Source organism: Maylandia zebra, linkage group LG7 (genome assembly GCF_041146795.1).
Source record: "Maylandia zebra isolate NMK-2024a linkage group LG7, Mzebra_GT3a, whole genome shotgun sequence".
NCBI classification, from domain to species: domain Eukaryota; kingdom Metazoa; phylum Chordata; class Actinopteri; order Cichliformes; family Cichlidae; genus Maylandia; species Maylandia zebra.
This window is the reverse complement of record NC_135173.1, coordinates 35,581,470-35,606,000: the sequence shown is the minus strand read 5'-3', so window position 1 is coordinate 35,606,000 and position 24,531 is coordinate 35,581,470. Positions and strand designations below refer to the sequence as shown.

Here is a 24,531-nt window from a genome sequence, read left to right as displayed (position 1 = left end):
TCCATTTTTGCCTTGTATACTATTTTTACATGTGTGCTTGCAGATGTTTTGTTAAATCACTATAAATATTATCCATTTACATCTTAAATAATTCACATAAACTACCTTATACTGGCCCTTCATGCAACATCTATCTGAAAGAAGGCCATATCTTCCTACTGATGGGCTACTCCTTGCAAACAGAAATTTTGGACAGCACACAAGTAGAGCTTGTGTCAAGGAGTAGAAAAAAATGAAAAGAATTGAAAACCGTCTGTAGTCTGAGCTTTTGGCTCACAATGATCACATGTACACACAGAACATATCATAGGAAACTATGTCACCTTTTTGCTGTCTTTACCTTTGTGTTTTGAATTCAGGTGTGATCACTGAGGGGTGGATCTGAACTGTGCAACTGCACTCAAATTAGCTAGTGACTTGTGAATAATTTCCAAATTGGACTCAGTAAGACTGCAGATTAATGACTGAGCCCATGGAGTCATCGGTTAAGTGTTTGCTGAGGTCAAAAAGCTAGGGAGCCTTGGGGTCACTGGAAGGCTGTGTGCCACCTTCTGGCTGTTAAAAAGAATGCACTTTAAAGTTTAAACTCAGTGTTTGCATAAGTAGTAAAAGGGCCCTAGTTCAGTTTCAGCTAAAGACTGGCATCTTCATCGGCCATTAGCTTTGACATCCAAAATAAACTGACTTGGTTCTTTATCCAGATGTTCAAAACGCTAGTTTACAGTGAAAAAGCTGTGAAAGGCACCATTCACCAGTAGAGAACCATCACTCAATTAAAGCTGGTTCTCTCTCTAGGACTTAGAAGTTACCCCTTTGGCTCCATTATTCTAACTCTGTATAGGCTTGTGCAGTTCTGCTCTTGATTGAGGGTTTGAGATGCAGAGTTGCTAGCTGTGAACCCAGATTTATTAGAATTTTGCCAAAAGCACAACTACTGCACTCTGGACTAGTCTCTCATTCAGCCATCCGTTTATCCTTTTCAGGGTCGGGGGTTACTGGAGCCTCTCTCAGCTGTCTTAGGACGAGGCAGGGTACACCCTGGACAGGTCGCCAGTCTGTTGCAGGGCTAACACATTCCACCCCGAGCACGCTTATGTCAGATCTCAGAAGCAAAGCAGTGTTGGGCTTGGTGCATCGTCCCATTTAGAACATGTTGAAAAGAGCCTTGCATGTAGTAAAGTCTGAAGGCCCTTTTGTCTTGTTTCCCCTCGTTAGAGATAAACGTAGGGCTTTCGAGACTGCACCTTCAACTGGAGAACACTTCAGGTCACCCCTAGTTGGAAAGGCACATGATTGTGCCAACTTAGAGCCCCAATGCTCATGCACTACCTCCAAAATTATATGCATAACCTGTAAAGACTCCTCTGGGTGATAAAAGATGTCTGTTACCAGTCAAAGTGCCCGTTTTAGCCTCCAATCTAAGGACAGCCCTTGGCCCTAAAGCAAAATAAGACGCTCAGGAAGTGACCTAACGTGAACTGAAAGTCCCAGAGTTCTGCTTTAAGCTTCCCTGAAGTCACAAAAGCCATCATGAAGGGACACTTTACATCAAGAGCCGTTTTGATGCAAGCTGTACTGTCACCAAATATTAACATAGCTCTAAACTGAAGTACAGCAGGGCAAAGTCAACATTTCTCATTGTGGGCACTTTGACAACCTCACTTGTACTTTAGCTTTAAGATGCTTGAACAGTCTCACAGCAGCCTCTAGTGGGGATCAAAAGGAACAACAAGGCAGGCAGCTTTCTGGTCAAAGCCATTTAATAAATCCTTTAAGAACAAGATAGTAAGAATGCAAAAACCAAACTGATTTAAAAAGCATTGCTGTACATTTCACAACACATCCACTGAAAAAATTTTTAAAAAGTCACATTGCTGACCATACAATTCACACCACAAGTTTTAGATTAAACACCAGCAGCAGTTTAGAGGGGGTGCAGGGTCAGAGGTCTTCAGGCCTAATAAGATTAGTGCTTGAGTACTTTTGAATAAGTGAAACAAAAATGGTTGCCTTGCACTAGTCTGATCATGTAGCCCAGCTGTCACTCTTAGAAGAATTAACTGCCATTTTGTAGCTCAGGTCAAACTTAAAACTTGTGGTGTGCTTTGGGCAGGCTGTAAAAATACACCCCCCCCCCCCCCCCCCCAAAAAAAAAAACAAAAAACCAAACACACAAAAGTACTAAACTAGTGACATCCTTGGTGTGCAGATCCTTGGTCAGGTTAAAAAGTTAATTTACATCTGTACAAATCAGCACATGGTGCCAAGGACACTGATCTCACTGTGTGACCTGCTTTGCCAGGTCCTTAACCACTGATGATTTGAGCTGCGAAATGTTGGCAATCCTCATCTGCTTTGAGGTGGCGTATTTGCCTTTGATGGCCTGCAGAAGACACCAGTGTAGTTAGGTCTTGTCAAGTTTAACATTAGTTAAAATTTGAAGTACAAGAAGCTTACCATGTGCTTGGTCAGCCCATTATTCACTTTGACAACGTTCTTGGCGATGTGTGCCATAACAGGAATCAAACTCTCTGCTGTGTAGTCCATGTAGTGCTGCAGCGTCACATCCTGGAAAGACAATTTGAAGGCATCTGTGCAGGATTTGCTGAGCAAAATGTGCATGAGTCACACTATTATATGTATACTTTGATCCTTGTGGTGAAATTCCTCTCTGCATTCAACTCATTCACTCAGTGAAGCAGGTATAGGGGTCAGTTTGAATTTACTGATCTAGATGTACAAACATATTTGACAATTCCTTCACATAAAGCAAAGCCTTTTGATATTGAAACTCATCCAAGGAGTCCTTTTATAAATATGAACAATTCCCATGACAGTTCATAAAACTTATGGTTGCAATATTGCAACCATTACCTGCACAGGTGTAGATTATGACAATCATGTCAGCCACTTATGTTCTGCATAGATTCAGCTCTAAAGTCTGGGGTAAGCAAAGGTCAGACAAGCTTCTGTTGCACCAGTATTATTAAACTTGCCAGGAACTGCTACAAGTTAACAATTGCACTGCAGCTTTATGGCAGCCATTTGTTGCACTCAATTATGGGTCACTCTTGACATTGCTTCATAGGCCCTTTCTTATGAAAAGAAACAATACTAATACTTCAGACCTAGTTTTTACCACTAGGAACTTTTAGCAAGGACACAACTTTAATTTCTTACAGACACACCAAAACTCTTGAGACCCTTCAGATGCACTTACCCATTCTCCAGCAGCCAATATTTTGAGGGTGAGTGCCAAAGCAGCACTTGCCACCATTGAAGGTGGCAAATGGACCATCTCGTAGTCAACCATTGTGAGCTCCAGGAGATACTTTGCCAGAGTGTGCTGCTCAGCAGTTACCTGTGAAGACATGCACGAGGAATAAGTTGCTGCACGAACACTTACTGTCACCCATCAGCAATTCCTGTGACACAAGATATGCTGCAAACCTCATAAATTTTGGAGGCCCTTCTGAGGAACTGCAGGGGGAGAGGACGGCCCAGTTGGAACTTCAGCACCCGCAGAATGGTCATCTCCATGTCTCTGATTTGGGCTGTGGTGTAGGCCTTGTCTGTGACATAGGCAAAGTCTGAGATCTCTGGGGGATACATCTCCTCATACTTTGACGCAAGGAACATGGCAGTCACTCCAACAAGCTGCAGCTGCTTCTTGGGGACTGGATTGTCCTGTTGGGAGGTATAGTTGCCGTTAGTGAGATGAAAACCATGAAAGGTGGACTGGTGTATTGCAGGACTAACAGCTTTTGTTAGGAGAACCAGGATTCACTCACCTGAAGAAAGCGGTCAATGATGCCCACGGTCATGTACATAGTCTCCTGCAGCAGACGAAACTTCAGATTTACTTGCACGAGCCAGTCAATGAGAATGGCTCTCATGTTGCCTGTCACCTCCTGACCCTGCAGATAGTTCTGTCTGACGTTCTGTTCAACCTGAGCAGACAAGAAATGGTTAGTGGTCTGTGGGGAAAGTAGCTCAATAGTCCCACTTTAAATTCCTTTATTTTAAGTTGCTTGCCTCAAGCTGGCGGAGATATTTGTAGATGTCCTTCACATATTCACTGCAGAGCATGGGGTTGTCATAGTCATCTGCGTCGACATCTCTGATAGCAGTGTGCAGAATGACATCTGAAAATGCTTGGCATAGGTCAGCAGGCTCACAGCCAGAGGTCTCCATTGGTGTGGGAGAGGCTGGCTCAGGTGGGGCTTGCACCTCTGGCTCAGGTTTAACAGGGATGACATCTTTTTGCTTTGTCTGTTCAGCCTTTTCAGCTCTGGTTGTAACTTTGGTCTTGAGGGCTTCAGTCTTTACAGTCTAAGGGGAAAAAAAGCATGTTAAAGCCAGAAAACTCAATAGTCTAGGTAGACACGTTACAAAAAAATCAAAAAAAAAAAAATCTGAACATAGGACCAATTTAGTGTTAACTTTCAAATAGAGATCACTTCCCAGAGTGATTTTAAGCCTCATTTAGACAATCTCAGCCCCAGCTCCTCTTCTGTCTAGAGCTTTCAGTCTTGCCAGACAAATTACAACCCATTAAGTGCATTTCCCCCCTGTGCATTCTTAATTGGAAACTCACAGCAGGAAGCATGCTAACTCACTCCTGCAGGTATGCTATGCTGCCATTTTAATGTTGCCCAAAGGAGGGCGACACTCAAGTGTGAGTTCTCTTGTTATCAATGCCCCTCCATTTAAGCAGCAGTCCTGTAGCCACCTCATGTGCTCTCTAGGGTCAAAATAAAAACTTGACCTAGACACTGAATTTTAGTCTAAACAGCACTTAAACCTACATCACCAAGTTAAGTCAGTTTTAGTCAATCTGAGCACATTGTACTCTCAGGGGTTTTCCTGTTCTGTTTGAGATAAGGTTGTTTTTTTTAATTAGAGAATCTAAAGCAGGAAAATGTGTAGGCTTCTTTTAGAGCAAGAGGCTAAATGCTGACTAATAACTGGTTCCATGTGTAGTCAAGGCACAGTGTGCCAGGGAGGTGGAAGAAAAAAAAAAAAAAAAAAAAAAAAAAAAAAACACACCCCCAACAAGCTTAAAAGAATACCTTCATACCCTAACAGGACGTTATAATTTTTAAACAAACTTGTAAACCAGTTTTACCTTGTCCAACGCTTTGACTCAATTCAGCATTTTGTGCCAGTTGTTGCAAGTGTGGCCCCACTCGGGCCATTTTAACCGTTTCGAGATCAGAGCTGGAAGCCACTACGCCCATATGATTTCACTGCATAATTCTATTGTTTTCCATAGATTTAACAGAAAAGCATTTAATACGGGATGAAATGTTTACCTTTTTCTGTGCGTCTTTGTTAACTGCGATGTTTCCAATTTCCCCCAGGGCTGCTCGGGGCTTCTGTGTGGGCCCAGACACAGAGCAGGCCTTGCCACCGAGGTCGACCTTGGTGGAAGCCAAACGATTCTACAGGAAAGAAAAATAATAATAATAATAATGTTAAATCACAATGATTATAACAGTTTGTACGCTTTTATCTTTTAGTTAAAGAGGCTTAAGCGCAAACCCTTACTCTCGACCTGCTGCATGATAAGAAATCCCAAAGCAAGAAACGACGGCTATAGCTACGTTTTGAGGGGGTTTTAAGCGAAAAAGACAAAGCTAAGTGCTTCCCCAGATTCAATGATTTAAAAAAAGTAACAAATAGAGATGATAAAGTCTTACCCGGGTCACTCTGAGAGCCATTTCGAAACAAGCGATGCTTCAGCAAACAGAGGAATAGTCGTAATGGAGAACGGTACGCAGCTTCCAGCGAGCGAGGTTTAAATCCTCGCTCGCTGGAAGCTGATTCGCTGACCTAAGACTGTTCTGGGCGTCTGATTGGTCGAACGCACCTGTTTGAAATGCGTTCCCCGGACAACTTATGGTCACGTGATTTGTTTTCTTGATGTTCATTTCCTTTTCCTTTTACGTCCTGCTTGTTTTTATACGCTTTTTCTCTAACGCTGCATTTCAAGTAAGTAAATAAATTAATAAGAAGTCACTTTAAGAGGGAGAGGAATCAAATCTTAAAGTGTATTTTATCGTTATACTTTAACTTCTATTGCCTCAAATTCGTTCAGAACACAATTCTTTTCATTTTGAGTATGATAGACTTTCTTTAACATTATATTTTTTAAGCTCTGTTATTTAATTTAATGTAATAAAAGTCCATTTCTGCTATACAGAGCTGCCTTAGTACATGAGACACCTAAGAGTAAAAATGCCTTCTTGAACGATAAAGGCTGTTTTTGCTTTTATTTTTCTTTTATAGCTTCTAAAAGTCTACATTTCAAAAGGAATTTCTCACATAACTCACGATATAACACTTTACTTTTGTCATCCATTAAATAAGCTACAGTAGTTAGCTCTTTAGATCTCCATGTATCTTTAAATGCCTTTGTTCACCAAGTAAAACATATCCACTTAGCAAAAAGTAGATACACTCTACTTTTTTTGCTTGGATACATAAATGTAAAGTTGACTCTGTTTCCTTGGCAATAAGAAAATGCATTCTACAACCCAAATTACAAAATAAATAAATGTGCAAAATGTAAATAAAAACAGAATGCAATAAGATGCGCATCATAGATATCCATATTATATTTACACCAGAACACAGGAAACATAAACATACAATTTTACCAAAAAATAAAGTTCTTTTGAATTTGATGGGAGGAACACGTCTCAAAAAAAATGGGACACCAAAAGGCTGGAAAAACAGCTATGGAAAGATTTTATGTTAATAAAGTTAGTTGTCAACAGGTTAGTAACATGACGGGGTATGAAAAGAGCATTTTAGAGAAGTAGAATTTCAAAGAAGTAAAGATGGGCACAGGTTCACTAATGTGCAGCAAACTGCATTTACAAATTGTGGAGCATTTTCAGACTTAAGTTACAGTGCATACTATAATATGATGAAAAAGCTCAGAGACTCTACAGACTCATGTCTGTGGCACTGGACAAGGCTGTGAATCAATATTGAATAGATGTGATCTTTGGGCCCTCAAGCAGCACCACATAAAAATAGGCATGATTCTGCCATGGGAATCATTGCAGGAACTCATGAACACTTCCAGAAATCAGTGTCTGTAAACACAGTTCATCCACAAATTCAGGTTAAAGCCCTATCATGAAAGAAGGGTACAAGTCATCCATATCATGGTAGTCTCAAGTGCTTGAAAAGAAGGCAACTGGGCTTCTTATTGGTCATCCAAGAGGCTTCTTCAGTTCTAAAACAAGTGACATAGAATCCCAGTGGTTTGATCCAGGATGGTTTTTGTTCTCTTGGAGGTCGTCCTTCGGGTTGTTGAGGCGATATCAGTCATGTGAGTTTCCCTAGTGTGAAAAAAGGGATGGACTATTACCATCACTGGTGCCAAGGTGTGAAACTCTGTAAAACAATGTCCCACTATGCTGTCCTGTGAGCTGCTGAGGTCATTTGAGGCAAGGTGCCAGTTGAAAACATTAGACCCATTATAAAAAAATACAATAAAGACCCAGGGCTCTTGAGCAGCCGGAATCACAATGGGACCTCACCAAAAGTCCAGTAACCTTATATGTACTTTGCACTCTACTCAAGAAAGAGTGGTAGTGATGGGAAGGCTGCTCTAGTGACGTACTGTGTAGTTTTTGTCACACGCTGGAGAGCCCTCCTGTCCTGAACAATGCAGCCTCCACGCCACACTGTAACTGAGGCAGCGATGACGCTCTTAGCTCTACAACTGTGTAAACGTTTCTGGGTGACATGCCAAAGTTCCATCAGCCTTCTAAGAATTTTTCAGAAGCTGCCGAGTGTTGTGAGATCAAGTAAGAGAAAATTTTAAAGGTTTTTACTCCCTATCTCTGCCTCAGTGGTGTAATCATTTCTTTGGTCTTATCTACATTTAGAGAATGATTGTTTCTTGACACTACACCGCCAGGCCTGACACTTCTATGTCACCGCCTCTCCATTAGCAAACAACCCAATGACTGTAGTGTCATATGCAAACTTTATAAGGAGACCACACCGTCATATGTGAAGACGGTGTAAAGGAGAGGCCTCAGCATGCACCCCTGATTGGTTATCATGCTCGTGTGGTTTTCCTGAGTGTTTGACTGGAATTTCAGCACTCACAGAAAAAGAAAGTGACTTCCCAGAGATTACTGCAATTAGTGTTGAATTCTGAGCTGTTGCCAATGAACAACATTCTTACATGCAGCTGTGGTCAGAAGTCCACATGCGCTCATTATGGTCATGAATGTTATGGTAGGTTGCGTCTGTGTTCATGGGAGGGACAGTGGTTACCGCCTCTGGTTGAACGAACGTGCAGCAAGCAGCAAGCAGCAACCTGTTCCAAAGGATTTCATCAGCAGGCCAGTACTTAAGGTGGTGGCTAAGGTTCATTGCTGGATTGTTGATCTCTGCTGTTAGTAAGGCCCTCCCTTGCTAGTGTAGTGTGGTGATCTTGCGTGAATTTAAATATAAAATAAATTCAAACTTGTGAACCCAGTTATTAATTTTTAAACAAAAAGAGTTACATTGTAAAATTAAAAAAGTTCAAATAAGTCATTAAAAGCATAAAATTACCTTGACATTCATGTTCATAATTTGTGTATTTAAACTTCTGACAAAAACTGCTACATGTTCCTCGGTGTGTGAGGGTGTCATCAGTGTACCGGATCTGTCTGTATGTATGTTAGTAAGAGTCCAAAGTGGTCTTTTTAATGTTGGTCAAGACCAGTCTTCTCCCTTGGAAACACTACAGCATCACCTGTGGAACTCAATGTAGATGTGCCAAGTTTTGTACTGTTTTGTTTTTGTCTGATCTCATTACTTTTAGTGCCGTGTTGATGTTTTGAAATCTGTTTTTCTACATAGATGTTTGTTTATGTGGGGTAAAGGTATGTTTGTAGAAACCAGGACTGCTGTCCTGAAATCTTTAGTGGCTCTTCGCCAACAACCATGCCCTCCAATCAGAGGATCACAATTTTCATGACGTGTACCGGAAGGCAGAGAGGACGCAAACGTAACACGTAAAACTAAACAGATGCCACTACCTCTCCTACACTGAGGACGTCAGCGGGAGCAGCTAACATCACTCCCAGACGGAGAGAGGACCGAAAAGAAACGGGCACACGCGACGATTAAACCTAGACGGCCCTAGTTAGTCAGCTCCAAGAGAAATCCAGGTGTTTCTGTTAGCCGACAAAACAGCGTTTCTCTGGCACGAAAAGGTAAGATAACACCGAGTAGTTAAACCGCAGTCTGCTGGTTAGTTAGTTACTTAGTAGTTGTTTCGGGAAGTGTCTCAGTCTAGGACTAATTGTAGCTACAACCAGTTTAAAAAGCACATTTTCCGAAACGAGTAACGTCGACGTTGGTGTAAAATTGGCTTACTTAATTAGTGAGGATTAAAGAGTGACTGTCTGACTGCTTAACACGTGTCCTTAAAGTTTTCCAAGGGTAAGACTACACGTTAAATAGGTTTAAGAGGCTATATAGCTGCTAAACCTGGCATTAACCTACAGCTATTTAAAAACCGGTCTTTCTCCTTTCTAAAAATCTCCTTTTTTCAACTTAAATCTATCCGCAGCTCGCAGTAGCATCTGAATTTCCCTAGGTTGTGTCTAATTAGCAGTGATGTTTTAACACTTATTTTTAGTGTGTATTTTGTCCCCTTGTTTCTCTTATTTAAGAATCGTAGAGACTTCTGTTTATAAAATTTGTGGTGACTCTAAACAAACAACAAAAGAGCGAACAAAGCAAACTAGTCACGCTAAGCTTGCTAGCTGCAGGTTGCCTTTAGCATGCTAACGGGGAGATCAGAAGAGTCATACTTAGCAAGGAGCATGCTGTCTAGTATTTCTATGTAACCCTTTAAATCACAGCTTTACCTTGAAAAAAATACCCACAGTGTTACCAAACACCATGAGGAATAATTATTTGTTAAATGTTTGGTTTTAAAAGGGGGGTTAAAACGCAAACAGCGTGCATTAGCTTGCTAGCATGACTCAGTGGATTTGTAGAAGTAAAACGGTTGTGTGGCCCTGTTTGTGTGCTGTGAAGTAGTTGAAGATGAAGGATATTTCCTCACTTGACTGAGCCCTTTGGGGATATATAAATGCGTGTTTAGCTCTGGGATTAAGGCATGAGAAGTATGGCTGAGGAGTGACTCGCCTTTTGTCTGGGTGATAAACGTGCTCCAGCTGCTCTTTGTGTTATCCACAGGTGTTGTTATGAATTTTTATGGTCACCCCTTTGTTTAAATTCCTCCACCTGCATGTTCCAGCAAAGTGTGTGTGGGCTGTTCTTATGTTTAAGGAGAAACCTTGTCTCTGACGTGGATACAAATTTTAGCCAGGGTTCCAGCTCTGGTTGCAGCACTCCTGAGGTTGTCTATAAATAGATGTGTTCACAGCCTTGGTGTATTGAGGTAACTCGTGTGTGTGTGTGTGTGTGTGTGTGTGTGTGTGTGTGTGTGTCACATTGCACTCCTGTGACAGTGGAAAGCCCTCATGCACATGTCCATGTGAGCCTGGCTGGAAGCGGAGCTCCGCAGTCTGTAGTCACACTGCAATGAACACACGTGAAGCTGCACATTGCAGTGGTCTCTAACTATCCACAGTTTTGGGGAAGAGGAGAAAGACTAGTGTAACTCACCAGGATATGAACTTAGTGATGGGAATTCTTCCCCTTTTGCTTCCACTGTGTATAAACTGTAACTGTAGACAGTTGATTTTCCCTGAAGCAAGATCTTCACAACTTCCTATAAAAATCATTGTCATCACAAGGCTGCTGCAGCTGTTTACTAGACTAAACTTGCCTGGCAGGAAGCTGTTCTCAGCTTTGAGGAAGAGAGTTTGCATTGTTATTATACAGTCTGCATTTTTTTTTTTTTTTTTTTTAAATGAGCATTTTAGTATTTTGTGAATTTAGATTTTTTTTTACTTGAATTCTCTGTAGTTTAGCATTTCATTCTTTTATTTGGCTATTTCCTTAAAAAGTATTATTTAATAATGTGGTATCTAGAGTTTAAGATGTAGCTTTATATTTGACTTTAGTTTAGTAAACCCATAGTTACTTTCATTTAAACTTATGTGAGCTTTATTATTTAAAAGTATTTTTCAGCATCTTATAAAGCATTTTTATTTGATTTAGCATTTCATTGTGTTTTACTTGGCACTTTCTTTTGCCTGCCCTTTCATCAATTTTTAACTGAGATCTCTTCTGATTACCGTATTTCCCGGACTACAAAGCGCACCTGAATATTAGCCGCACAAGCTAAAATCAGTGGAAAATCCTGTTTTGTACATACATTAGTCGCACCTGACCAAAAGCCGCAGGTGTTTCAATGTTGACTTATCATATGTAAGAAAATATGCACAAAGGGAATTCTCAGGAAAGAGATGGCTGTTTGGAGACATCACTTTTATTAATATTTTGAAAAACAAGTTATGGGTACATATTTGCATAACTTTTTAGGTATATGTACAAGTAGCGGTAATTACAAGTACGAAACATGTACTGTGCTTCATAAATGAGTAACAAATGTAGTACGTAACAATAACCTACAGCACACCAGAAAAATAGATTCAGACTACCTTTTAGGCTCAGGTGCAGTGACACGGCTTTAACAAGAAGAAAAGTCAAGTCATTCACCACCATCTTCCTGCGCACTAAAACCACCAAAGTCCTCTCCTCCAGTGTCGGAAACGAACAGGCTCAGGGTGGCTTCGTCATCCACTCTCCGCTTCTTTCATTCGTTGTCACTTTCAAAACCAAAGAAATCCTCGTTGTCGGTGTCAGAGTCGAACACCCTCTGAAGGGCCGTGGCGGTGTCCTCCTCTCCATAATGCAGCAGTCCAGCCCTTTGAAATCCGTTGGTGATCATGGATGTTTTCACACTTTTCCACGCTGTCAGAATCCACCGGTGGAGTTGAGCATAACTTGCTTTTCGCAAGTTTATCGCCGCTCGTCATCCACGACTCCCGCTGAACGCGTAGCGTTAATTTGAAGTTTGTTTTTCGCGCTACTTGTACAGCACTATGTTGCCTGGCGGATGGACACGTGACCAACATACCACTCTTGAACCCCGATACTGTGTGTCTGATCACATGCCCTTCCGCCAGACAACGTAGTGCCGTACAACAGCGGAACAAACAAAACAAATCGTCTTACGATATGACAAAAATCATGGACAATCCATAGAAAACCCGCACCTGACTAAAAGCCGCAGGGTTCAAAGCTTGTGCAAAAAGTAGCGGCTTATAGCCCGACAATTACGGTAATTTTGAAGCAAGCTGCTTTCAGTTTTGGGTAAGAAGAAGTTATCTAATCATTTTTATTGCGTGTTCTCTTTTTTTGTTTTATTTAGTGTTTTTTTTTTTTTTTTTAATTCACTTGGGTTTCATTTGGCTTTATTCATGTCATTGAATTGTTTAAGGTTTCTGATTTAGTTATGCTTATATTTTTATTTTAAATTGATTCATTTTACTGAATAATTTGGAAATGCTTTGTCACGAGCCAGTTGGTCAAGAAAACTTTGATAATGACCATCAATCATAGCTGCACATTTAACCTGTAAGGATGCAATGCTGCTGATGCCAGCAATGCTGATGTTGGCAACTTTTGGCAAATTCTTACAGTACCTGCATGGGCAGTTTAACCTTGCCCATTAGATTGGGCTCAGTTTGTACTGTTGAAGGATTTTCATACTTTCAGGGTGATTACTGTAATTGGACCTCAACCATCTGTAGAAGACATTGGTGTCCTGCATAAATTTTTTCAACTACAGGTTTGTGTGGGCACACACAAATACCATTTATTGCCACAGACATGATTCATTTGTCAGGAAGACGTGATTTTCTGACGGAGCGACCATTGAAACAGAAATCATTGTGTAGTCTGAGCACTGATTAAAGATGTTTTTTTTTTTTTTTTTTTTTTTTTTTTTTTTTATTGTTTTTTTGTCCTTCTGCACTCTTTTCAAGCAAAGGTCAAGAATGCTGTTTGGTTTACACACTAAATAAATAACATTTCTAACCAAGGCTGTTGACAGTGTGCCTCAACACTGTTATCTGGTTCATGGCACTTGAGGCTCAGGTCATGTGATTACACCTCAGCAATTTTATTATTAGAAAATAGTGAGGTGTCCCCTGAAGCTCCAGTGAAAGGGAAGTAAGTCAAGTTTTAATGGGCATTATTTTATTAGATTAAAATCTGAGTGAAGATTTCATGAGTAAATTTCACTAGTATGTCAAGGGGTTTTAGTACAAAAAATATTCATAGTTGGGGTTTATATCACTATTTGTCATTATACATTGTCTTTGCGGTTTGATGTAATCTAAAGTTAATAATCACCGTCCATATTAGTTAATGGTTATACTGTGATTTAAGCTACAATGGTCAGTCAGAGGAAAACTAAAAGCAACAGAAGGTCTCAGTAGTCCTTCTCACTGCCACTCTGAAGCCTTGCTTCTCGCTCACACTTAAACATAGCAAAGACAGAGAAAGCTGTCCTTGTGAAGCAGTAGGATATCTCCCATGGGTTTTTATTCATTTTTATTTTTGGGTATGAAAAGTGGCTGAAGTGCCAGAGGTAATGATGCGTAGGTGCTTAGGGAAAAATCTACATGTTGTAGTTGTGTACTGTCACTGGGGAAGCGTCAAAAAATGTGGGCTTGTCTTTTTCTTTTTTTATGTTTGTGGTGGTCTTTAGTCATTTGTCTAAGCCCTTTTTAAGTGGAGTAAAGTCACAATAGAGAAAGACCTCTTCTTTTGCAGTGACGTGAAAATAGGGGATTAAAAACAATAAAAATTCCACTGCAGTCACAGTTTGTACTTTTATTTTATTTTTTTGATTGATGTTCGTTTGAGCTTCCTTCCTTGTGAACTCTGCTGCCGCTCCCTTTCCTGTTTGAACCCACTTTGGAACAAACTAATATTTAGTTTCACACATTTTGTTTTGTAGTTTTTATTTTTCAGATTCTATATATAGGTAAGTTGAAATTCCTGTTGCAGCACACATGACCTATAACAGAATAGCTAAAAAGTAAAATGACTCAAAATTTATTTCAAAATGTCAAATACACAAATTAGTTACTAACTTGGATGAGTAGAAAAAATAAGATGAAGGAACCTAATAAATAAAAATCCAAAATAAATGACAATAGAACACCATGTAATAAGTGTCTTAATAAAGTAAAACATCAGCTGGACAAGCTAAGAATTTATTTCACATTAAAATAATGCAAATATCAGAGGGTCCAGTGAGCAAACATCCAGATATTATGCAGCCTTATAAATCACACGACTAGCTAACTTTTCAGGGAGAATACTAAACTGAAGTGAAACTCGCACAAAGTAAAGCAACAACCTCAATTATTGGCTGGAGAGAGGTTTTCAGTGATTAGCTGCTCTTTAAAATTTATGTCCCCAAAAGAATAACGAATAATTGCGTTTATTACACATAATGAGATGTAAACATGTGAGGCTGATGGTGATAATGGGTTTCGTGACAGCTGATTTGGAACAGCTTCCAACTGAGTCAGTGATTTAATAAAAAGGCTACACATCAGGTACAGATGTGAATATAACTGCTTTAGGTTCAGGACATGGTCATTTCTTTCCTCTTCAGTAGTGTCTTTGTGCTATGTGACTCTGCTGCGGTAACGATGCCTTTTATTTTTTGTATGTCTGTCTCCAGGTCAGCTCATCAGGTGGCAGAAATACCGCTATGGCCCAGGAGACCAATCAAAGCCCAGTTCCTATCCTCTGTGCCACTGGCTGTGGTTTTTATGGCAACCCCAGGACTAACGGCATGTGCTCCGTGTGCCACAAGGAGCACCTGTCACGACAGAATAATGGAGGAGTTGGTTCTTTGAGTGGAGTGGGTAAGACCTCAGGTTTTATTTTCTTCTCCTCGTCTGTGTGCAGCTGCTCTGCCTTCATCCCCTGTGTCTCACTGTGGCATGCTGTGATTTATTTCTCCTCAGGCAGCAGCTCCACAGCTGAGGCTTCTGCAATCCAGAGGTTAGAGGCCACCCTGAATAATGCTGCGGCTGCTGCAGTTGCTGCTGCAGAGGTGGCAGCTGAGGCCGCCGCTGCCTCTGATGCTGCTGCTGCCACAGAGGCACTCAGGTGAGTGGACCCAGCAGGGTGCCTGTCAAACAGTGACAGGAAGTGGCATCTATGGCAGGAATGTAAAACATCAGCAACCATCAAGATTTGGTTTATGTAGAGGTAAAAACTGGGATTTCCTTCAGGCGAATCAGTAGTCTCTTACAGCTGTACAATAATTTTGTGACCATTCAGGACTGGGTGTAATTTCATCCATTCATGGTCTTCTGCTTATCTAACCTTGGAATGGCAGTAAGCTAAGCAGGGTATTCTCCGTTGGGGCGATCATGGCTCAAGAGTTCGCCTTGTAATCGGAAGGTTGCCAGTTCAAGCCCCGGACACAACGACAGTCTCGGTCGTTGTGTCCTTGAGCAAGACATCACCAGTGTGTGAATGTGTGCGTGAATGGGTGGATGACAGGTTGTGTAAAGCGCTTTGGGATCCTTAAGGACTAGAAAAGCGCTATACAAATACAGGCCATTTACCATTTAGTTGTCGTTCTCCTTAGCCCCATTTCTCCTGGGGGATTCTGAGATGAGAAGTATAATCATCTCAGAGGGTTGAGGGTCTGCCTCAGTGTCTTCTGCTTGGGCATGCCCTGAAAACCTCCAAAGGAAATCGCGTAGAAGCAGCAGCTCTGCTCCAATTTGCTTCGATTTTCTGTTTCTTAGACTGAACCCAGCAACTTGTTTCAGCTGCTTGTATTTGCAGCTTAAATTCCACTTACAATGCTTTTAAAATGGTCTTTGGAAATTTAAGTTGTGGAAACCTGCAGAAACTTTGTCCCTAAAACAATGGATCCTTTTGTAGCATCTCAAACGTGTTGTGTGTTTGAGATGCTACGTTTGATATATGGAACATGGGAATATTAAAGCGGACCTGTTCTGCTTATTTCCATATATGTATTTTTTGATTACTGTAGAGCAGCTTAGCATGATTCACAATTCGAATTCACAAATACACCCACTGTCTGAAACGAGCAGTTTTAGATCCTCTCCTTTTAAGTAGACTTCTCTGTGATTGGCTATTTCTCTGCCTGAAAAAAATCATATCTGGGGATATCCATTTAAAGTGATGTCATAGAGATTCAAGAGAAGAAAAAAACTTCTGCGTTTAGTACAGGGATTACTCGTACATAGCATGAGCACCAGTATAAACATGACAGAAAGTAAGAGCACAATAGGTCCACTTTAAATCTGTTTATTTATTTATTTTCCTTTTTTTATCCTTTGCAGTGGGATTTCACCTGCCATTTCTGTAACACAACAGATGACTGAGATGAGTCTCTCCTCTGAAGAGAAAGGAGTGTCAGGCAGTAAAGTGGAGCTCATAGAGCCAGGTGGGCACTAAAAATGGATCTGTTTTCTCCGTCCATCCATTCTCTTGAATCGGGGCTGGCTGGAGCCTAGAGTCTATCCCAGCTGTCATAAGGCGAGAGGCAGAGGGACCCTGAAGAGGTCGCCACCCTGTCAAAGGGCTAACACATAGACAGACAACCACTTTACTGAGTGTTCAGTCCTGAGGGTGGAAAAGTGTGACTAACAGATTTATGTTCTGCTTTTGCCCTTATTTTTACCATGAAATGAGAAACGTGTCATTAGTATGAGGTTATTTAAGGTAGAAATGAAAGAAATGGTGAATATTTGTGTTTTCACCACCCAGTTTACAAACCTTTATACGAAGGCCTAGCTCTAGTTTAAGTCTAGTCTTTTTTCCTTCTTTTTCCAGTTGTGAGTCAGCCAGCCGTCTCAGCCTCGCATCCCTCCACTGCTGGCAGTGAAGACTCCAAATCCCCCGAGCCCCCCAAACCCAAGAAGAATCGGTGCTTCATGTGTCGTAAAAAGGTTGGCCTTACAGGTAAGATGTCTCACAAAGAGATGGATGGATTTTTAAAGTCACTAGCAATTTTCCCTCTAATTTCTCATATGTCTGAGCAAACACAAACTCCCTGCGCGGACCCTTGGACCATTGTGAGCAACGGCAGACATGTGCACTGTGGTCACACCAGCATAGACTATGTGCACCTTAGCATATTCTACTTCCGGTGGAGAAACTCCTGTATAGCACTTTGTTTCCGGTGTGATATTTGCTCCTTGTTTACTGTCGGTTTTCCAAAACAAGTCAACCAAATGGATTAATCAAGTGGCGATTTGCATTTCTCAAGATGTCTTGGGCATTTACCGAACATATCTGTAGATGATGTTCATCGTCTTGTCGATATATTTTCCTCTGCGCCTCAGAGCAAAAGAGAGAGGTTTCAAATTGTATATTTCTCAGTATTTGTATACAGTGGTCACTCGTTTACAGTGTTGGGTAAGTTACTTTGAAAAAGTAATTAATTATAGTTACTAGTTACTGAGTTAGTAACTGAGTTACAAGATTCTAAAAGTAATTAATTACTTCAAAAGTAACTATTAGTTACTGTTTTTAATATTTTTATTTTTTATTTTTTTTAACCCTCTGGGGTCCAGGGTATAATTGGCTATTTTTCACTACTTTAGATTTTTCCTCTACATTTCACCTTTAAAAACTATTTACTTTACTCCACATTGGCCACACTGCTTTCCTAGCTAAAACACTGGTGGCGGCACATAAGGACGCTGTCATAACCTGTCAACGACTTTATTTAGCTGCGTGTATATACGAATGTGAATCACATTATTGGCTGGAGCAGCCAGTCACCTGTCACTGACTCACACTGCAAAACGGCACAGAATGAATTGTTACACATTTATTTTAATTTCAATTCAGGTTGGATTTTATTCTTATTTTTTTTGTGCGCACACACGCAGCTTAGAGGGAACTTGGTCACCAGATGTACCAAGACACCAGTTGATGAAGACAATGAAGAAATAGGAGGCTGCAACAAAGAAAATCCAAATCAAGCATCTCAGGCTTAACTAATCAGGATTATTTTTGAACCGCAAGCCACGTAAAACAACTTAAGTTGAGTCCAAGAATAAAAACATGGAGATGGAACTGAGCAGAACAGGTTGACTTTAAGATTTGTGTTTTGTTTGGAAAAGTCCGGGTTTAGTGAAGAAAAAAAAAAAGTGTAAAATCAAAAAACTGTGAAAGACAGTGGTGTGTTCTGGTATCATTTTTTACCCCCCTGCCTCATCCTCTAAGACCTTTTCCTTTCCTTTTCTGCTGTTTCAGGTTTTGACTGTCGCTGTGGAAATCTGTTTTGCGGAATTCACCGTTACTCCGATAAGCACAACTGTCCATACGACTATAAAGCTGAAGCTGCCGCAAAGATCCGTAAGGAGAACCCCGTTGTAGTTGCTGAAAAGATCCAGAGAATATGAAAACTGGGAGTTTGACTTTGAAGCCTGGAAGTGATCGCCTTTCAGACAATGGACTCTAGCCCAACTTTTCCTCCCAAAGGACTTGTTTGTTTGGTTTTTTTTTTTTTTTTCTCTTTTGTTACACATCAGGGTGTTTTGGGGCCCCCTGTGCATGGATGTTCACGTTTTCAGCTTCTTATTTGTGTGTGAGTTAAACACTTTAACAGGATTTTATTGAACTAAAGAAATGTTGGGATTGAAGTGAGGTGGTTTTGTGTCACAGTAACCGGCTGATGTTGGAGAAAAATGTGATTACCCTTTAGAGTGAAGGGGGGAGGAAAAAAAAAACCTACCTTGCCGGTTTTTGTGATCCTCCTGAAATCGCTTGAACTTCGCGTGGAATGGGGCTGTGATGGCCTTGGACTCTGGGACTTCTCAGCTGTGCTTGCTCTCTGCTGGCTTGAGTAGCAAAATGGATATCTTGCTTTTCCGTTTGCAGCCGTCGCTCTGTGAAGTCAGTGTTTAACCCTCCCGTCTTGCCAGAGTTTGGTAAGTTTTTATCTTCTTGGACTTTGTTTCTCTCTGGCTCATATTCTTTCCCAGAAACCTAAGGTAGTTGGACTGTTTTCTCTCACATTGATTTCTGTTTTGTTTTTTTTATATATATTTTTTTCTTTGGATGTCTGGTTAGTGTGTCATACACTAAAACATTTGGGAGGGTTTAGCTCCTTCAATAATCATCTTACTTCACTATTGAATGTTTTGTTCATGTTTTTAATGTGAGTTGAATTGACAGTGTTGGGAGTGTTGAATGAGGTAGTGATTTAGTGAAGTTAGTTATCAATAATTTACCATTTCAGTTGATTTTTGGTCAGGCTGCTTAATCATCTTGGTTTTGACCCCTTTTCAGTCATGCAAGTTTGTACAAACCTCTTTATTTATACACTGTCGTGTGCTTAATCTTCTAATAATACAGAATAAATTGTACGATTGTAAATAAATTATGTTCACCACTAAACGGTAAGGAGGTCACGGCTCGTCATTTTGTTCTTGTCTTTCATACTTTAGCTTAAAGTCTGGATTGGGGTTAATAAGCCCCCAAACAAGACTTGCCTGTTAACGTTAAGCCAGCATAATAAGAAAAATTCGGACTGTCCATACACAAGGATCACTAGGTAACTAACGTGAAATGTACAAAAAATTAGTCTGATCAAATTTGTCAAAGTGACCTGCATCAAGAAGCTTTGGAGTAATATTAGAGACTGAGAGGTTGACATAACTGTGTCTGCATACTGTAAGGTAGGCATGCTAGACTCCTGGCTCAGACTCAGATTGATCTTGTGGGCTGGAGCATTGAAGGTTGTCTTTCTCTAAGGGAAGCTAAGTTTAAGTACAAATTTAATCCCTGAGATATCTTAATATAAATGCAGTTTTAGAAGTAAATCTTAATTTTTCCACATCATGAGGAAATGTTGCTGTAGTAAATGGAAAATCTTTCAGCATGTCTGTGCAGGAGCTTAAATTGTAAGAAATGTGTCAAATTACAGGAAAAAATCCTGGTAGCACATCTAGCTTCTCCAGATGGTCCATAAAGTAAGTACATTTTATGTTCTTTCACATTTTCTAAAGACATCCCATGGGTTGGATAGGAGTCTTTCCTGTGCTAATTCTGGACCTGGGCCTGATACTTGATACCACCCATCATCATCACATAAATTACAAAAAAAGATACTTAGTTTTCAATTTCGGTTTTATTATCTTGAGAGCTTGAGAAGAAGGTGACTCGACTTCTTTAAGACTACAGTGACTGGCATGAGAAAACTACAGACATGACTTGAAAACAAACTTTAATAAATACTATTAAAGCTACACTGCTCATAGTCCTGCTTTTGTGGCTGTTTGTGAAGGTATTTACCTACTTTACCTACTATAAGGCACAGACAGCACAGACACTCACTTATCCTTAATCACTAGGGAAAATGATGTTTGGAGACTGGGTGGAAAAATGGTCTGCATCAACTTGCTGTCAGTTGCCGTCTTCAAGGCAACTTTGGTACCATTAAACGGCAATAAGATACTGCAACCTGTTTAAATGAATGGGGTGAAGGTGGCTTGAGATTTGTTTTGGATAAAATGATAAAAAGCTGCCGAAAAACCCAACCCATCTGATAAATTGCCAAAATATTATAAAAGGGAAAGGTTTTGTGCATCCTGAGAAAGAAAGTACTGGAGAAATGTTCCCAGAATAAGTTCCGTGGTGATGAGAAACTCCTTCACAACAACAAGCCAAGTTAACAATATCCATACCTGAAGAGGTCAGGGTATCGATTTCCAAATCTACCATAAAGACAAGACTGCATGAAAGTAAATACAGAGGGTTCACTGCAAGGTGCAAGCTATTCATAAGTCTCAAGAATAGAAAGGGTTGATTGGACTTTGCTAAAAGAAGAAGAAATTTTTTTTCTAAGACAGCCATCATAGTTCTGCAAAAGCATTCTTTGGACAGATCGTGTACCAGAACAACATTGTTAAATGGCCACCTCAGTCACCTGATCTTAACCCAGTTGAGCATGCATTTCACAATGAAACCTTAGAAAATTAGGATTCAACTTTGTCATTACACATGTATGAATAAATGTTTTTGCGTAATAAATACACAAACACGTAGGACTTTTTAACAGTATTTTCATGAGTTTCAGTCCCCTACCCCCATTAAAGAACTCACCTTTGATCATTACAACAAAGTCACTGAGTGATGGATAATTAAACAACAGAAAAGTTCCCGATTTGTGTTTTTCAGTTTTGTCTTGTTTTAACAAAAAAAGTAAAATAAAAATGTAGAACTCTGAAGTAACAAAAACCTTCCATTTTATAATTCCAGGACAGTCTGGACAATGAGCTGCCAATTTTACACCTTCATTTCTTACATTTTAAGCTCAAAGATTTGTTCTTTACAGTGAGACTTTTGGGATACTTGCTCTACTGTGACTGAGCCATTGATAGTCCACAGACTGGTTGTTTGTGACACTGACCCCCTGGTGACAGTAATGAGCTACAGCATGCTGTTCACAGGACCAATGTTTGAAACTGTACACGAGGCATGTCAATAAAGAAAATTAATATTTCTTTCATTTTTATGTGTGGATTTTTTTATTTATTTATTTTTGGATTGGTGTATTTATCAACTGTAAGTGAGTGGAAGTTGCATTTAACTGTCTCTAGAGATGTTATATTGCTCAATGAATAAATTATTGAACATTTTTTCACATATTTTCAGCATTCTTTAGTAAAAATTGAGATACTACTGTAACATTTCCCCCTAAAGGGCATGCACACAACATCCAGTTGACATTTCCAGGCTGCAGGCTGTCGTTTCCATGTGACTCAACAGGGCCTGCTTCAGTGAGCGCTGGCCTCGGGTCACATTATGACACCTGCTCCCTGTTTTGATCCACAAGTGCAGAGTGTACTCACTTATCAGGCACAAGAAAGCAACATGTACACTTTTGTTCCCCACCACCCCCACAGGCTCTCATCTCTATCCAGAATAATAGAGTGAGTTGAGGTTTTTTTTTGTTTGTTTGTTTTTTTTTATATGTCTCCTTGTTATCTTCCTCTGGGCACTTCATGTGTTAACTGCAGTAAAGTAATCTTCAAACAGTCAGTGCAAATTCACTGGGAAGAAAAACAATTTTAATTTACTAGGCAAGGTATTTTTGAAAAAGTTTTTTTTAATTTTGTGTAATTACAAAATGTACTTTCCTCCTCTGTGTTTGCCTACAACTGGGTGCTGACCCAGTTGAAGCTCTCGGGTTTACGTAACACTTGTGTTTACCATACAGGAACAGAAGGGCTGTCTTTAGTGTACACAGACCACTGTCCTCTGGCCTTCCTGCAGTCTGAGTATGTCCATAAAAGAGGGCGATGACATGGTTGTTTCTCCAGGAGATTATTTATAGCATAAATGTTATTACTATTGCGTATTGTTTTTTGGATTCAGCCGCTGTTCTGCTGTGGCCGTCTTATTTGGCTCTCAGGTTCCACAGAAATAACTGAAGTTGGTTAAAGAAAGTATAAATGTCCAAGACAAAGGAGATAAAAGGAGAAAAGAGTGAAAAAGTGATTTAGAAATCTAATAAACCCAAATTTTCCTCATAATAAAATACAGAAAATGTTCATTTACTTACAGGCTGTTTTATATTCACCTCAGCTCAAGATGAGATGACGTGAAGACAGACCTTTGCTATAATCAACCAGCCTTTCTCAGCCAATATAGCAAAAACCTAAGAGCAACAGGTTAACAGAAACTAAGAAAAAGTGAGTAATTCCTCACATTGTATGAAGTTTGATTAACCATTTAAATACTTAACATGATCTCAAAATCAAATCTTAGTTCATATTAATTTACATATACTTCCATATTTAAGGATTTGAGTTGCTTGTATTATCATGACCCACCACCAGGTGGCCCAGTAGACATAATTTAAGGAGTAAAACGTGAACAAAGACCTGGAGCTCCAGTGTGGGCTTCTTATTGTAACATAAACATACAGCCAGTATAAACTATAGAAGAAGTTAAGGGTTTAAATTAAAGTTATATACATTGTATGGTCACCAGTACTTTAGAAAATATATAGTTTTGAAAACAAAAAGTCATAGAAAAGAAAAGGCAGTGGGGCAAAATACTGACAAAATAACACAGTGACGTAACAACAAGTGTGCGTGATGGGGTGCTGTCCGGCTGTTTGGTCCAATGGCACGGACCAGTTTTACCACGGATGACAGGAGATGGAACAGCCATAGCGGGAAGGAACTGGAAAAACATCTGTGTGCATTGAAAAACAGGGTTGCGTCCTCATTCAGAGCCTCTGAAGCAGTATACCATGACTGGTTTGCTCTGAGCCAAGCCCAGACCCAGCAGGAGGGTGCCTGAGTAGTGGGTCCCCAGCATGTTTTAGATCAGAGGGGGATAGGGAGAAACAAGGCACTTTTTTTAATATGCTAATTAATAGTGCCACTGCAGATGTACAGTCAATATTACAACACTCACCACACCTGAGCCTTTAATTTCTAACTGCTTATGCATATTTTATGATGGCCTTGCATGAAATATTGATTCAGAAACACTGGATTTTTTTTCTGCCAGGCATACATTATTGTAAAATAAATAAGAAATAAGCAGTTTTATTAAATAATTTAAAGTTGCATACCCTGTGATTACAAAGTTGATATATTTATTTTTGTAAATTTTAAGGATTAAATTTAAATGTGTCAGTGTTCGTCAGTATCTACCAGGTGGCTAAGCAACAATTGCTAATACAAGCTTTCAGGAGTATTTCACATACACACTGAACTGGAGTTATATCATAGACTGTACCTAAAAGCTGGACGCAGTGTGTACACTAAAGCCAGGTGATATCAAACCTCTTCTGGCATTAGTATCAGCACAAAAACTGTGTATCTGGAGGCTTCATGGCAATGCCTTCCATAGCACTATTCACATGGTATGTGCCAATATTCTGTGAATAGGCAACAGATCTTAAAAGATGTAATCCACCTCTTACCTGTTGGAGCTGACAACCGTGTAATGGAATCATTTTGGATGTGAAAAATAAGCCCTGTTCTATTATTTAATGAGTCCTCGATGCGTTACGCTGCTGTTACCGTTTCTGTCTCAACACACTTGATCAGCCTCTGCTTCAGGTGAGCTGATTCCAACACCTGCCTTGTTTTTATTAACTAAAACAAAAACGTATGAGGGCTGCAAGGTCACCTCAAGGTGTTTGCTGCCTGCTTACTGTGATGGACAGATAGAAACCAAAACCTTCATTAAATCTTTAGGATGTCTGGCCTGGTGGTGGTGTGTGTATGTGTTTGTATGTATGTGTGGTCAAGTAACAACACAAGTAAGAGGTGCATTAGATAATCTGGATCTTTGGTCTGTTGGGAAGAGCCGTGAAGACACACACACTCACACAATCAGCCATAGCATCTGTATGTTAATAAAACGTAAGTGTCGCAGCTTCTGAGGATAACAGCCTGTCCAAGAGGGATCACCTTTGGTTTCCAGAATTTGCTTGACTTAACCACGAACTCACCTGTTGAGCAGCTCACAGTCGCCATAGTG

The 24,531-nt window shown here is 40.1% G+C and overlaps 2 protein-coding genes across 2 annotated transcripts; one reads left to right on the top strand and one right to left on the bottom strand.

Moving 5' to 3' along the window:
* Positions 1–1,742: 1,742 nt before the first annotated feature.
* On the bottom strand, positions 1,743–5,844 carry ccnb1 (cyclin B1). Its single transcript, XM_004538468.3, has 8 exons — positions 5,703–5,844; positions 5,316–5,444; positions 4,036–4,332; positions 3,792–3,950; positions 3,451–3,687; positions 3,221–3,361; positions 2,458–2,568; positions 1,743–2,383 (listed from the first exon to the last, which is right to left on the bottom strand). The coding sequence occupies exons 1-8, from the start codon at positions 5,721–5,723 to the stop codon at positions 2,279–2,281; spliced, it is 1,200 nt and encodes a 399-aa protein (XP_004538525.1). The 5' UTR covers positions 5,724–5,844; the 3' UTR covers positions 1,743–2,278.
* A 3,180-nt stretch (positions 5,845–9,024) lies between these two features.
* Positions 9,025–19,422, top strand: LOC101483510 (AN1-type zinc finger protein 5). Its single transcript, XM_004538469.5, has 6 exons — positions 9,025–9,233; positions 14,705–14,891; positions 14,994–15,138; positions 16,353–16,456; positions 16,846–16,974; positions 18,277–19,422. The coding sequence occupies exons 2-6, from the start codon at positions 14,735–14,737 to the stop codon at positions 18,423–18,425; spliced, it is 684 nt and encodes a 227-aa protein (XP_004538526.1). The 5' UTR covers positions 9,025–9,233; positions 14,705–14,734; the 3' UTR covers positions 18,426–19,422.
* Positions 19,423–24,531: the final 5,109 nt, after the last annotated feature.

What these genes read in the sequence shown, in the direction of transcription:
- ccnb1 (XM_004538468.3), bottom strand. Translation starts at nt 5,723, where the DNA reads ATGGCTCTCAGAGTGACCCGG. An exon ending in GGGCCTCCAAAATTTATGAG is followed by an intron (nt 3,362 to 3,450) that starts GTTTGCAGCATA and finishes ATGTCTTCACAG; the next exon opens with GTAACTGCTGAGCAGCACAC. An exon ending in TATTGGCTGCTGGAGAATGG is followed by an intron (nt 2,569 to 3,220) that starts GTAAGTGCATCT and finishes TTGTCTTTCCAG; the next exon opens with GATGTGACGCTGCAGCACTA.
- LOC101483510 (XM_004538469.5), top strand. Translation starts at nt 14,735, where the DNA reads ATGGCCCAGGAGACCAATCAAAGCCCAGTTCCTATCCTCTGTGCCACT. An exon ending in AGTGGAGCTCATAGAGCCAG is followed by an intron (nt 16,457 to 16,845) that starts GTGGGCACTAAA and finishes TTCTTTTTCCAG; the next exon opens with TTGTGAGTCAGCCAGCCGTC. An exon ending in TAAAAAGGTTGGCCTTACAG is followed by an intron (nt 16,975 to 18,276) that starts GTAAGATGTCTC and finishes CTGCTGTTTCAG; the next exon opens with GTTTTGACTGTCGCTGTGGA.